This window comes from Sceloporus occidentalis, unplaced genomic scaffold (genome assembly GCF_023333645.1).
Source record: "Sceloporus occidentalis isolate IW3139 unplaced genomic scaffold, rSceOcc1.0.p SCAF_26, whole genome shotgun sequence".
NCBI lineage: Eukaryota > Metazoa > Chordata > Lepidosauria > Squamata > Phrynosomatidae > Sceloporus > Sceloporus occidentalis.
This window is the reverse complement of record NW_028317006.1, coordinates 6,789,410-6,802,775: the sequence shown is the minus strand read 5'-3', so window position 1 is coordinate 6,802,775 and position 13,366 is coordinate 6,789,410. Positions and strand designations below refer to the sequence as shown.

At 39.4% G+C, this 13,366-nt stretch overlaps 1 protein-coding gene across 1 annotated transcript in view; it reads left to right on the top strand.

Moving 5' to 3' along the window:
• LOC149300063 (immunoglobulin superfamily DCC subclass member 3-like) overlaps window positions 1–8,140 on the top strand; it is a 57,300-nt gene extending 49,160 nt beyond the window's left edge. Inside the window, exons 9-14 of the mRNA XM_089485535.1 lie at window positions 2,161–2,325; window positions 2,843–3,031; window positions 4,031–4,135; window positions 6,524–6,662; window positions 7,081–7,285; window positions 7,991–8,140. Coding sequence (XP_089341661.1) covers window positions 2,161–2,325; window positions 2,843–3,031; window positions 4,031–4,135; window positions 6,524–6,662; window positions 7,081–7,285; window positions 7,991–8,140 — 953 coding nt within the window. The remainder of the gene's footprint in view (window positions 1–2,160; window positions 2,326–2,842; window positions 3,032–4,030; window positions 4,136–6,523; window positions 6,663–7,080; window positions 7,286–7,990) is intronic.
• Window positions 8,141–13,366: the final 5,226 nt, after the last annotated feature.

The window sequence follows — 13,366 nt, the reverse complement described above, 5'->3', positions numbered from 1 at the left end:
CCCCCCTGACTGACAGAAATCCAGGACTCCTCTGCTCCCCGCCGCTGCCGCCGCCTGCCTCAGCGCTGCCCAGAGTGCAGTGTTGGGAGCGTGAGGCGTTTGTCTCAGGTGCCGGCGCTTCTCGCTGAGCGCCGGCATATGACGTGATATGCCGGCGCTCAGCAGTGAAGTGCCGGCACCCGAGACAAACGGCTCACGTTCCCAACACAGGAGTTGACGGTAAGTGACCTACAAAGGGGGGTAGGGAGAGAGTGGGTAGATCGTGAGAAGGGGGGGTAGGGAGGGAGTGGGTAGATCGTGAGAAGGGGGGGTAGGGAGGGAGTGGGTAGATCGTGAGAAGGGGGGTAGGGAGGGAGTGGGTAGATCGTGAGAAGGGGGGGTAGGGAGGGAGTGGGTAGATCGTGAGAAGGGGGGATAGGGAGGGAGTGGGTAGATCGTGAGAAGGGAAGGGGGGGTAGGGAGGCAGTGGGTAGATCGTGAGAAGGGGGGGTAGGGAGGGAGAGGGTAGATCGTGAGAAGGGGGGGTAGGGAGGGAGTGGGTAGATCGTGAGAAGGGAGGGTAGGGAGGGAGTGGGTAGATCGTGAGAAGGGAGGGTAGGGAGGGAGTGGGTAGATCGTGAGAAGGGAGGGTAGGGAGGGAGTGGGTAGATCGTGAGAAGGGGGGTAGGGAGGGAGTGGGTAGATCATGAGAAGGGGCCGTAGGGAGGGAGTGGGTAGATCGTGAGAAGGGGACGTAGGGAGGGAGAGGGTAGACCGTGAGAAGAGGAGGTAGGGAGGGAGAAGGGAGATAGTGAGAAAGGGATAGATGGGTTGGGGGGCCCTGCCCCCCTTAACAGATTCTCGCACCGGGGCCCAGAGGTTTCTAGTTACGCCCCTGCCTCACTGTGAATAAAAACGTAACTCTCACTGCACAATAACTATATAATAACTAAACTCTTGTCATTTTTCAATTCAGAAAATAGCTTATAGTTGCCCCTTACACTACAAGGTTCAGGAGGACAAGGTAGAAGAATTCAGGACATGAAATTAATTGTTGTATGGGATTTTCCACTATTGTTTTCTGGCCTCAGCTCAAGGGTAGACAGGCTGAAGGTCTGTACAAGGGACAAGTTTCTGTGGCCAGATCTGTCAGTCATTGTTGTGTATGGGGCATTTAGGGAAATGCCCATCAAAACTCCTGTTACAGCCTGTCATTGCCTCAGCTGCTCTGAGCTGAAATAATCACTTAATTTTAAACAAAATTTAAAGAAAACTCTTACATTAATTATAAAACACCTACATATTAGAAGTTCTGATAACTGAATCAAGTGATGCTAACAATTATATTGTTTATAATTCCTCTTTAATGTTGCATTTCAATGAGTTGCCCTGAAAATGTAAAAGCAAATGGGTTAACCTCTAACACTTTTACACAGACAGATCAAAGATGACTCCAAACCCTGTGAACTGATCTTTTACTCTGATGCATATGCATGTACCTTATTTACATGTAATTGGACTAATCTCCATACAGATTAGGTCAATTTACATTACACATTTTCCCAAATTCAAGCGTGAAATTAACCCTTTGTGTACTGCGCACTGGACATTTTAAGCGATATCCAATGTTAGGCGGTTTTACAAATAGTTGGAAATAACTAACTTCACAGTAAACTTTCCCAACATATTACAGTAAAAAGTATGAAAAATTATTTTTAAAGTAGCCAGCTTTGTGTACCTGTTTTCTGACTGGAGATGCATTTATACTTACCTATCGTTTTACAAAATAAATGTGTTGGTACCAGATGGTCCAACATGTTAAATTATCTATGGTTTTCAGAGTAAAGAAGAGAAAATTATACCCTCATTGCCAAGATAGCAGCTTTTCAAGTGCATTAGCTTTTCTGAAAGGTCTGAAGGTCTGATAACAATGGTAGGAATATCTCTACACTGAAAAGATGAATCTGTTTTGAGACATTAAAAAGATACACTAATGGCAAGGACATGAAGTGATTTACCAGATGCCCTTCACTGAGGAGCTGTTTCGTGTGGATTGTGGAAATGCAGAGTTTTAATTGTAATTGTGTATTTTAATTGTCCTGTCTGGTTAAAAACGATTTTATATCTTCTAACTGAATCCTATGAAGCATTTTTGAATCTTTAAATTTGTGTTGTGTTCAGATCCTGCCCAAATGGAATATCAGGAGGCTGTGAGCAAGGACACCTTTCTGCAGGTGGTCACAGACCTGGAACCCTCAGCCACTTACATTTTCTACATTAAGGCATATACTTCTCGAGGAGCCAGCAAAGCATCAGCTACTGTAGTGCAAGGCACATTTGGTGAAGGTAGGAGAGAAGGAGCTCCCAGTGACCTTGCATTCAGCAGAATGTATCCATTGCATGTTCATTAGCTAAATAAGAAGCTAAACCCTGATACATTTTCTAGTGTATATAGGGTTGCTAATGGTCCCTTTTCTTGTGCACCAATAACTCTTATGATGCTCCGTCAGCAACTGAAATGTGTTTTGCGATCTTACAATGAATTGAATTGTAATTTTGCAGCAGCTGGATAACTGTGTTTTGGCTGAAACCCTTTTTTGTTTTAAAATCTAGTTAGTTAGGATCTTTAAAAAAAAACCCCAAAAAAACATTTTTCTTTCACCCAATAGGAGAGCTGCACACAGACGGTGTCATGTAACGCTCTGATGTATTGATCACTGGCATTTACATTGCATTCATTCTACCAATGAACAAAGTTGTTAGAGGCCAAATGCATGATATAATGAACAGCCATTTATGTATTTTACGTTGGTTGTTGGGCTTTTTAATTATGTACATCGCTCATACACTGATCTGCTTGCAGTGCCTGCTGTCCCATCCCTTTACATCAAGGTCCTGAACAGCACGGCCATCCAAGCTGCATGGGAACCATCCATCAAACTGGGTCAGAACGAGGGCTTCAAGCTTTATTACCGCAAAGTATCACTTCCACACTACACCGGACCCATGCTACTCCCTAGCAATGTCACCTCTTACAATATCTGCAAACTAGGTAAGGAAAATGTCATTATAAATGGCCTCCCACAATCCTAACACAACATGGGAGTAAGGTTAGCACCTAGCCAGTCAAGTGAGGCTGGTAAGAAGTGGAAGGGATTGTCAGGCTGCTCTGATTTAAGATGCCTGAATGTTTGTTTCCTCGTCTTCCATGCTTTACTTGTAAGGGTGGATGGGTTGGCTTGTTCTCCATTGCTTCCAGCTGTACCTAGCCCTTCTTTGCAGCCATTACTTTTATATGAAACATGTAATGTAATGGATTAGTGTCAATAATAACCCTATCTGAGCAAACTGTTTTATATTTATTTTATATTTTCACCACTGTTAGTTCTAACATTTCCCCTCCTTGTAATAATACATAGAATATCTAATGAAACCGGTATAGAAAGCATGGAGGGGTCTGCTTGCTGAAACCTGCAATATTAAATGTCAAGTTTTCTGTAACTATATGTTTATGCACTTAAAAACAGATTGTCCGGAAGTTTTTGATTATATTTTAAATGTGTTTGTGTTAGTAAATAAAAATAGAAGTATTAATACTTTTTGTCCGTTTGTGCTGCAAGATACCCAAAAATGAAGGGGACACTACTGCATTGTGAGCTTGTAATCTTTTAAAATGCAAATAACACCAGCTAATTTGCAAAGTTATAATACAGATTGTCGCAATTTGCATGCTGTTTAATTTTTAGATGGGTGTAATTGGGAAGCTATTAAGCATTTATCACAGAGATTAGTGTCATTTGCATAAACTCTGACTTCATAATCAGACTAATACAAGCCCACCTTTGTGTCATTCTAATGACCATTCCGATTTGGAAGTTGGAAGAATGGAGGACTAAGTACTTCTTTGGGCTTCCCAAATGCATGTCAAGATGTCTAGGTAATTGAAAAGGTAGTTAAACAAAGAAAATTATCTGTAAGTGGTTATTATAGGCAGCAGTCTCACTTATTGAGCTGGTTGTGATTATGCTATTTGTGATTTCTCTGTTTCTAGATCCCATGGTGGTGTATGAGGTGAAGCTCCTGGCATATAATCAGCAAGGGGATGGGAATTCCACTGTACGCTTTGTATCCCTGAAAGAGGCATCTGCCCGGCCAGGTGAAAGAATATCACAGAGAAAGCAAAGTTAGCCTATATGTTAGAACATTCTAATATACAACACTAAGTAAAGTGGTCTTTTTCACACCTTCCTTTTCTGAAAACCAGAGTGTTATAAAATTAATGTTTATCCCATAAATAAAATCAAAAAGAGGAATTAAGACATTGCCACTCCCCTAATAAAAGGAAAACAGCTGAGTGCACTTGGATCACATAAATGCGGACATAAAGTGTATTGAATGGGTACGAAGGCAGCAAAGAAGGATGAAGGAGGGGTGCAATATACAGAGGCTGCTGTCTTCATTGGAGCACCAGCTGTATAGAATTAGAGTAAGAATCACAGAAGCTGTAATAATAATAATAAAAAAACAACATGAAAACAATATGGAAACATTTACATTTATAAATGGGTTTTAAAAAATTATAGATTTTACAACATGGTCATAGTCTAAACTAGAGGGTCAGAGGCTTAGATAATATAAGGATGTTTTACTTTGCACGAGGGGATGGTAGATGCTAATAAAGTGAGGGAACATTTAAATATGCATGGATATATACAGAATACAATTATTACGGTATTTAAACCAGTAAAAGAAATTGATTATAATAAAATCAAATTATATTTATTTCAAACCCTTTGTTATTGATGTATAAACTAGACTTGGGCACCTGGGGGCTCTTCGTGTTCGTCTTCGTGCTTGTCTTCGGGGAAAAAAAAATCTTTGTATTCCGCGAATATTCGCCTGTTCCTGTCTTCTCTTCGGGCGAATATTCGTGGATATTCTTCGTGTTCGGTTTTTCTTCGTTTTTTCCGGTTAAGGAGTTAATACAGGGTTAACGCGTACTGCAGCAGCTCTGGCGCCAGGAGTTTAAATGTCCGTATGAACAACTCTATTGGTCGTCAGCAGGGGGCTCGTCTGCCAATGGTTGATGGCAGACGAGCCCCCTTCTGGCGACCAATAGGGTCGCTTGTACAGACTGTTAAACTCCTGGTGCCGTAACTTGTCCGGCACATCCCGCTGGCCTCCCTGTTCTATCATTTCTTAACTGATAGAACAGGGAGACCAGTGGGATCTGCTGGGTAAGTTGCTGCATTATGGTTTTAAAAGTCTGTACGAGCGACTCTGTTGGTCCCCAATGCTGCAACTTACCCTGCAGATCCCACTGGTCTCCCTGTTCTATCAGTTAAATGTCCGTACGAACGACCAATAAAGTCTCCCTGTTCTAACTTACCTTGGCATCGATGCCGCGATGCCAAGGTAAGTTAGAAGGGGGGGGGGATGGTAGACGAAGACGATCACGAAGCTCTTCGTGGTGTGTGTCTTCGTCTTCGCCTACGTTTTACCGCCGCTGTCTTCTCTTCGGCGTGTCTTTGGAACGAACACGAAAACGCACTCTTCGTGTTCGTTTTCATGTTCGCCCGAAGACGAATGCACAAGTCTAGTATAAACGCACATAGAGTCAATACGGACTGCACACAGTTGGGATGAATAACAATTGTGGTAGTTGCTTTAAGTTCTTATGTGTTATGCAGTTGAACTGGAAAAACTAAACAACAAAAAATGTAGTGCTCTCTGTACAGAAAAAAAAAAGATTGTCACACTCACAATTATGAGAGCAATATACTGCTCTGATGCTTGGATAGATCTGTGAATGAGGGTCTTGTTGTGGTAGTTTAAAAATTGCAGGAGCAACAATGTAACTCAATACATAACGCTTCCAAAGCACAGGCACTAGCTTACTTTTTGTCATAAGCACCAGAAACAGTCCTTAGAAGCAGGAGCTTTCATCCACGCTGAACAGGAAAAACAAAGAGATGCGGGGGGCCGGTCAGATGCGTTTTGCCACTCAGGGCTTCCTCAGGTGCACAGCCGCTTCATCTAACATCCGATTCTTATAGCGTTCAGCGTCCTAATTATTCATCCCGTAAACCCGTTTCCTGGGCTCGCTTGTGTGTAATTTTGTCAGATTGCCAGTGACTTGTTTTTATATAGCTAATAATATGCACACATAGGTATAATAAGCCTCTATGGGTGTTTATAAATCAATAACAAAGAGTATTGAGATAAATATAATTAAACTTCCATAACAAGACCCCCATTCACAGTCACTCACTAACCATATCTCCCTATAACTGTTGTCGACTAGAGCCACGTTTTGTAACTCCTACTGTGTAAATTATGGTTCATACAGGTGAAAGAAAAGGAAAAAAAAGTCGCTTGTAAAGAAAACAAGATACAACATTATGGATTGCTGTAGAATTTTAATTTTACAACATTTAAGAACGTGTTTAAATGCAAATAGTATGGTCTATTATTGAAATGCCAGTGGCAATGATGTTACCGTTTAACAGTGAAACTAAATAAAGCATCTTGTTGCTATCCACAGTGCTGAACCCATCCTGTAACTGTGTGAGTGATGATCAGAGGTCTAAATCCTCCACTACTGGCATTATCATTGGGATCCACATCGGGGTGACCTGTATCATCTTCTGCGTGCTCTTCCTCATTTTCGGGTACCGTGGGAGGTAGGAGGGGGAGATGGATGGGAGCATTACATGTATATGGAGAAAGACCAATAGGAACGTTGGGTAAAAGGGAAAAAAGTAGAAAAGAATAGAAATAGTAGAATATTAAATGATATAGTTAAAGATTAATGCACTAGGGTAAAAGTAATTTTAAAGAACATTTATGTATAAATATAACATTAAGACATAGACAGAGCTGGTAAAAAGTATATGAGGTATAAAGAGAAGGTTACCTTGAATGTTATCACTGGTTAAGAACAGGCAACATTGTACAATGTTGTATCAAGTGATAAAAAACATACTGGATTTAAGCAAATGGATTTTTATATAGTGAAAAAAAATGGGAGTGTGATAGGCTTGGGCAAGAAAGCAATTATTGGCTGACGGTCTGATTCCCTGCTTTTTCTGCTATACACAGACTCATGAAGTGTAAAACAATGCAGGACCAGCACTCTGCATCACCAAATTCCAGCACTGGTTTTGGAAGAGGTTCTGATACAGCAGGTCATAACGGTGGCATACTGACAGATGGGGAGGCAGCAAGAACAAAGGCAAAAGTGTATGACCTCAATGAAATGGAGCAACTCTTTCATCGACCACCACACGAAGAAGAAAGTGTCTTAGTAAGAAATGCTTTCTGACAGTCATACTTAATGTTTTAATATAGTGGTAGGGGAGAGCTAATATTTTATATAATACAGTACTGTATTATTTTTACAGTTTTTATACAGTTTATTTTTATTATCAAAGTGAGCAAACAGAAGAGAAATCGAAATGAGATCAATATTTGGTGTTACCTCCCTTTCAAACAGCATCAATTCTTCTATGTACAGTTGCACATACTGTAGTTTTTTTTTTTTAAGGAACTCTGCAGGTAGGTTGTTCCAAACATCTCATGGAATTTCTTCTGTGGATTTAGGTGCCTCGGTTGCTTCTCTCTCCTCATGTAATCACAGGCAGACTTGATGATGTTGACATCAAGGCTCTGTGGGGGCCATACCATCATTTAGATTTTTCTTCTGTTCAATCACTTTGCAGTTTGTTAAATGCTAAAAATAAATTATTAATGTGTCTATTTTTGGAATTATTCCTACTTCACAGCATTTTTGCCACACCTACCTAAAGCTTTTGCACAATACAATACTTTAATGTGAATCAAATAATCAATATTAATTGTTGTTATATGACTATTTCAGACATCCTAGACATCCTAGACCTTGGCCTTGTAGGATTAATTTATTTGTTTTGATTTAAACCATAAAGTTTTGCATCTCTAGTAAGGATGCATTGTATTTAAGAGTTAACCCACTATATTTCTCTCTGCTCAGTGTCATGGTGAACCGGCCACCTGTTTGGATGAAACACTGGTTTCCACCATTACTCCTGATGAACTCAGCTTTGCTGAAGAAGACCCTCCGGGATCTCTTAATGCAAACGTTGCACCCAAATCAAAGACTGAACCATCAACCTTCCTCTAAGTCTAAACTGACAGAATCCTCACGTGCTTCTTCCAGCCCTGGCTGGTGAAGCATTCTGCACAATCTCAGGTCTCCATTGTTTAAATCCCATGGTCCCCTGGCATCATTTTGATAGATTTTTGTACTTTTTTTTGAAAATGAGAACTTGGCCCTTATAGACTGTTATTATTGGGAAACATTTGGCGGCCTTTTGTTTTTGACAGTCACTGCATGGTTATTGCCTGTTTTAAGCCATTTGGCTGCTGGGCTAATGTACCTTACATGGGGATTCACAAATTCCACACAATAATTTATTCCATCTCTACATTTTTCACAATGTTTTTTTCAATGACTGTCAAGGTTCGCTGAGATTTCCCAGGGATGTCTGCTGCTCTCCTAGCCTGGTGGGACTGTGATTTTATTTTTTACATTTTTTCTGTTGATGGATAGAGAGTATGATATAAACTGTAACAAGGAGTCTATACAGAGGTCATCCTCCAAACCTACCTCAACCGGGATGAATGTTTTTCAAGTACAATTTGTTTCCTAGTCTTAATTCCTTTGTATGTGGCCAGTATAGACACCCTTCCCTGCATTATATGGACTTTTTCTGCATTTTAACTTTTTAAAGGGAGGAGACAGCTGTAAAGAAACACACATTTGTTGAAATGACTCATCTAATGAGGAATAAGGACTGGAAAAGTTGATTGAGTGTCAAAACCAAAAGAAAACCTTGATACCATGATACAAAGTGAGCTGTGTCACAAGTCAAACAGCTTACAATGCAATCTAATTTGCATGACGGTATAATTTCCCTACATTCATAGAATCTGAAATACAATACAAATCATCAAATAACTAAAGATGTAAAACTGCTGTTACCATTATTAGCAGCCACCTTGCTGCCTTTTTATCCTGTTACAATGTTATTTTATAATGCTTAGCAAATATGCACTATATGACCAAAAGTATGTGGACACCTGACTCTCACGCTTATATGAGCTTGTTGGGACATCCCATTCCAAAAACATGGGCATTAATATGAAGTTGACCCCTCCTTTCCAGCTATAACAGCCTCCACTCTACTGGGATGACTCCCCTCAAGATTTTGGAGTGTTTAAATTTGAAATGTGTGCCAATTCAGTCAATTCAGCATTTGTAAGGTCAGGCACTGATGTTGGATGAGAAGTCCTGGCTAGCAATCTGTGTTCCAGTGTATGCCAAATGTGTTCAATGGGTTTAAGGTCAGCGCTCTGTGGAGCCGGTCAAGTTCTTCCATACCAATCTCACTCAACCATGTCTTTATGGACCTTGCTTTGTGCACTGGGGCACAGTCATACTAGAACAGAAAAGTGCCTTCACAGTAATAGCACTTAAAGTGGACCAGGGTAGATCTAGCTTTAAGACATTTTACAAACTTTTTATGACAGTGCCACTTAAATGTGACTAAACTTAATAATTAGGTGAGGTGTCCACATACTTTTGGTCATATAGTGCAGTATTACCCAACATTCTCTTATATTCATATACGCATATATTTAAAACCTAATAAGTCAGTAAGAGCTATGAAGTTTATAGCTTTTTTTTATTTCTTTGTAAGCAATTTTTTTGTACATACAGTTGTACATCCTTCACATGCACCCTTTGTGCCTCTGTATCTAGGTTCTGTTTTTTTTTTTATCACCACTATTAATTTATAATGTATTTGTCTTTTGTGATATCAGATGATATCACTTCATTTTGTGCCATTTATCTTGGCAACTTTACCAATGTTTCCAGGACTGATTAATTGCCAACCCAAGAATATCTGAGGTCTATGTGATGTAATCTCATGCTGGATAAAAAAAAAAACCTCTATATGATGAATTGATAATTAATATTCATATTTCATATGTTGTTTTTCTTCTTTAAGTTGCAGCATAAAATCACAAAATGTATATTGTAAAAACCTATCCCCCAGTATTTGGCAAATGATGTACTAAAGGGACAATCTAGTCCCCCTTTTTTGTGAATATTTGAGTCCAATTTGTATGGACTTCAATGTATTTTACAGTATGTCAATTATTGTATACATTCTCTAGTTATTGGCATTTGAAAATCAGACTTCTCCAGCTGCCTCTACTAAAACCCATAAGCATACGTAATACACTTCCTGCGCATGTTCAGTAACACTCCTTTTAAAATTCAATGGGTGTAGTGAATTTCACGTATGTTAGTTGGACATCGGTGTTCAGCTAGGACTCATGTGACTCATGTGATTGATTTTATTGTGATTAATTTATTGTTTACATTAATTTAATTTTTTGGCTACAGAGCCATGTGCAGGGAGCATACTTAAACATGCTTCCTGCTTTCAGCAGAGACAGCTGTAGGCAGGTGAAAAATGAAATAGGCTTGTCGTGTTCTAACTCCAATAACTAAAGAATTAATGCAATAATTTACACGCAGTAAAATGCATTGCAATCCATAAAACATGACTCCAATAGGCACTGGAAACAGGACTGGGGTGGTCCTTTAATGTTAGTTTCCTTTTGTTTCTTACTATTATTTTAGAGTTTAACATGATGCACTTCCAAACTTTGAACACCAACTGCTACCTCATTTTTGTTTTTCTTTTTTTCATACTGTAAGAGTGGAAGTATGGGTATTTCTGATTTTGTTTCCTTAGCACGTGTGTGTGTTTCACATTCCTAATGTGAATGAGATATACCCAGGGGGGTATTTTAACAACTATTCTCTTACTGGCGCCAAATAATATTGTCATAGTAACCAACAGTAGAGAACATTTCTTCCCAGGTATCTAGTTGCTCTGCTTCATTTAGGGCTAACCTGGCAGGATGTAAGCCTAATGTCTCAATAATGTGCTTAATGCACAGTAGACATTGGAATTGTTTCTTTGTGGCTCCTCACAGTGGCCCTTCTGGTCATCTTGCTATCCTGTGTCTGCGCTATATTAAAGTATGGTTATTAATTGTATAGCTGCCTCTGGGTCTAGTACAGCACATGGTATTCAGGTACCATAAGTGGCTAAACCAAACATAAGAGATGCTATGTATAAAAATGGGATTCTAGTGCAAAGTTTGAAAAATGGATTTATCACCTGGTAACCAATGGAATGAGTTTCCATAACCGAAGGTCAGAAGCTTAGATGTAATGTAAGAAGGTTTTTCTTTACTAAGAGAGTGGTAAATAGGTGGAACAGCCTCACAGGAGAGAGGTAGAGGTTAATACAGTAAGGGAAAAAAACATGAGTATCCTGAATCTAAGACAAGACCAATAACCAATTAAGGGTTGAGTCAAAGTGGACTCGGCTATCAAATTATGTTTCAATAAGCAGACCCATTAAGATGGTAATAAGACCACTTTTAAATCGTTGCACCAAATTACCTTTTAAACATAACCCCCATTGGGTGAGGCTTTTATGACTAAGGTGTGATAAGTGATACTGGCTTACCATAGCAACAAATTGAATCATTTTGGTGATTGAATCATTTCATTTGTTGCTGGGGTGTCAAGTCCAAATTTTCAAAATAATCACTCGTAGTACTTAACTACTGTTGTTTTGAATGTGATATTCAACACTCTGGCAGCAGTTCTGTTTCTCTTACAAAATGATGGATTTCAGGAGAAAAAAGCTACATAATGGAAACAATATTAAAAGATAAAACAACAAATCATAAAACAACACAAAAGCAAAGTGATCAGCCAACTGCAGTCATTAGGTATATAGGACTCTTTGTGTGGATTTTATGCACATGAAGCTGTGTGTCATCGTGGCTTTGGGAAGAGTTTAGACTGAGAGTACATAGGTCAATTGGGGCAGACTTGTAGAAAACAGAAGTATTCAGAAAAGTAGGTCTCAGATGCCCAAAAGCTACTAGCCCAATTCCTAATTAGGGTTGTCAGATCAGTCATTGGAAGTTGGACACCTGCAAATTCATCATACTGCAAGTCAGGCTAAGCAAGAGCAGCTTGGCAGTCAGTACGTTGTATATGTCTCCAGAATGGTATAGACAGCGTATTGTTGAAGAGAAGGCCTTGGCACCGAAGGCCCTTGCGGCTAATACAAAATCTATTTTTTATAAAATGAATTTTATTGTATCCCAGTATTTTGAGATGCGGGAACTCTCAATAGGAAAGTCTTAAGAAAGTCAGTGTGTACATCTAAGAGCTGGCATCTGTCTGGCCTTCCATTTAATGAGCCCTGTTCTTGAACAATAGTACTAAGTCTATGTTGGACACCCAAGGTAGCAGAAATGTCAAAAACATTCAAAATATGGAAATCTAAAAGGTTATGCTGTAGATGTGTATGGGACATATTACACAACAATCTGTAACCATTGTATATAAAATACCTTGGTTCTACTGATGCTGGTGAGCTCACTTTTGTCGATCATTCAGCATTTGGAAAGCTACAGGCAGCCTACATCTGGTGTACTCTAACAGAGCTCAGCATTTTTAAAGATCCTATTCGGTACTGTTACTGGGGTGACATTTGTAGCACATTCTGAAAGTGATGCTTTTGTTCTGTAGGAGGCCAACTAACAAGCTAGTCTGTAGGCATGTTGATGAGATACTTGGATTTAAGTGTGTATACACTTTGCGTGCATGTCAAACAAAAATTGTAAATTATTATGGACCAATGCCAAGGCAGCCATTCTAGACTGTGCACATGTCTAAGAAGCAGACACACCATTGATGGAGCTGTCGAGAGTAAGTATAATATAGTGTAAATACAACTGTAATAAGGCACTTGAATGTCATTCATTCCCATTCTGGGGACACGCTACTTTCCCTTTCACATTGGTAGTCATAATGCAGCTATCCATCTGTCCATGAACTATAAATCCCATCATTCTATCAAACTATGGTAGTTGTAGGTTATTAGGGAGGGAAGAAAAGCGCATAAGCCTGCTCTGTCATTAAAGGGAATATTATGTAACTTTGGTGAATGTTATAGTAGTTGATTGGTTTGTTCAACTGCTCCTCTAACGTGTTACGGGCTCCTTCTGTGATGGAGGAGATATTGTCTGGATATTCAGAATCTTCATTCCTCTGTAGTTTTTAGAATACTATGGATAAAAGATAGACAGTTTGTACTGTGTCCTGATTTGATTTTAGCCTGTGGCTACATGTCATTGACAATAAAAATAGATGTAGTTCTTCTACATTGATTTCTTGTTTTGTTGGTGTGTAAATAATAGATAACTTCAAATAAATATAGCGTTTAAAGTGATGGGAGATATG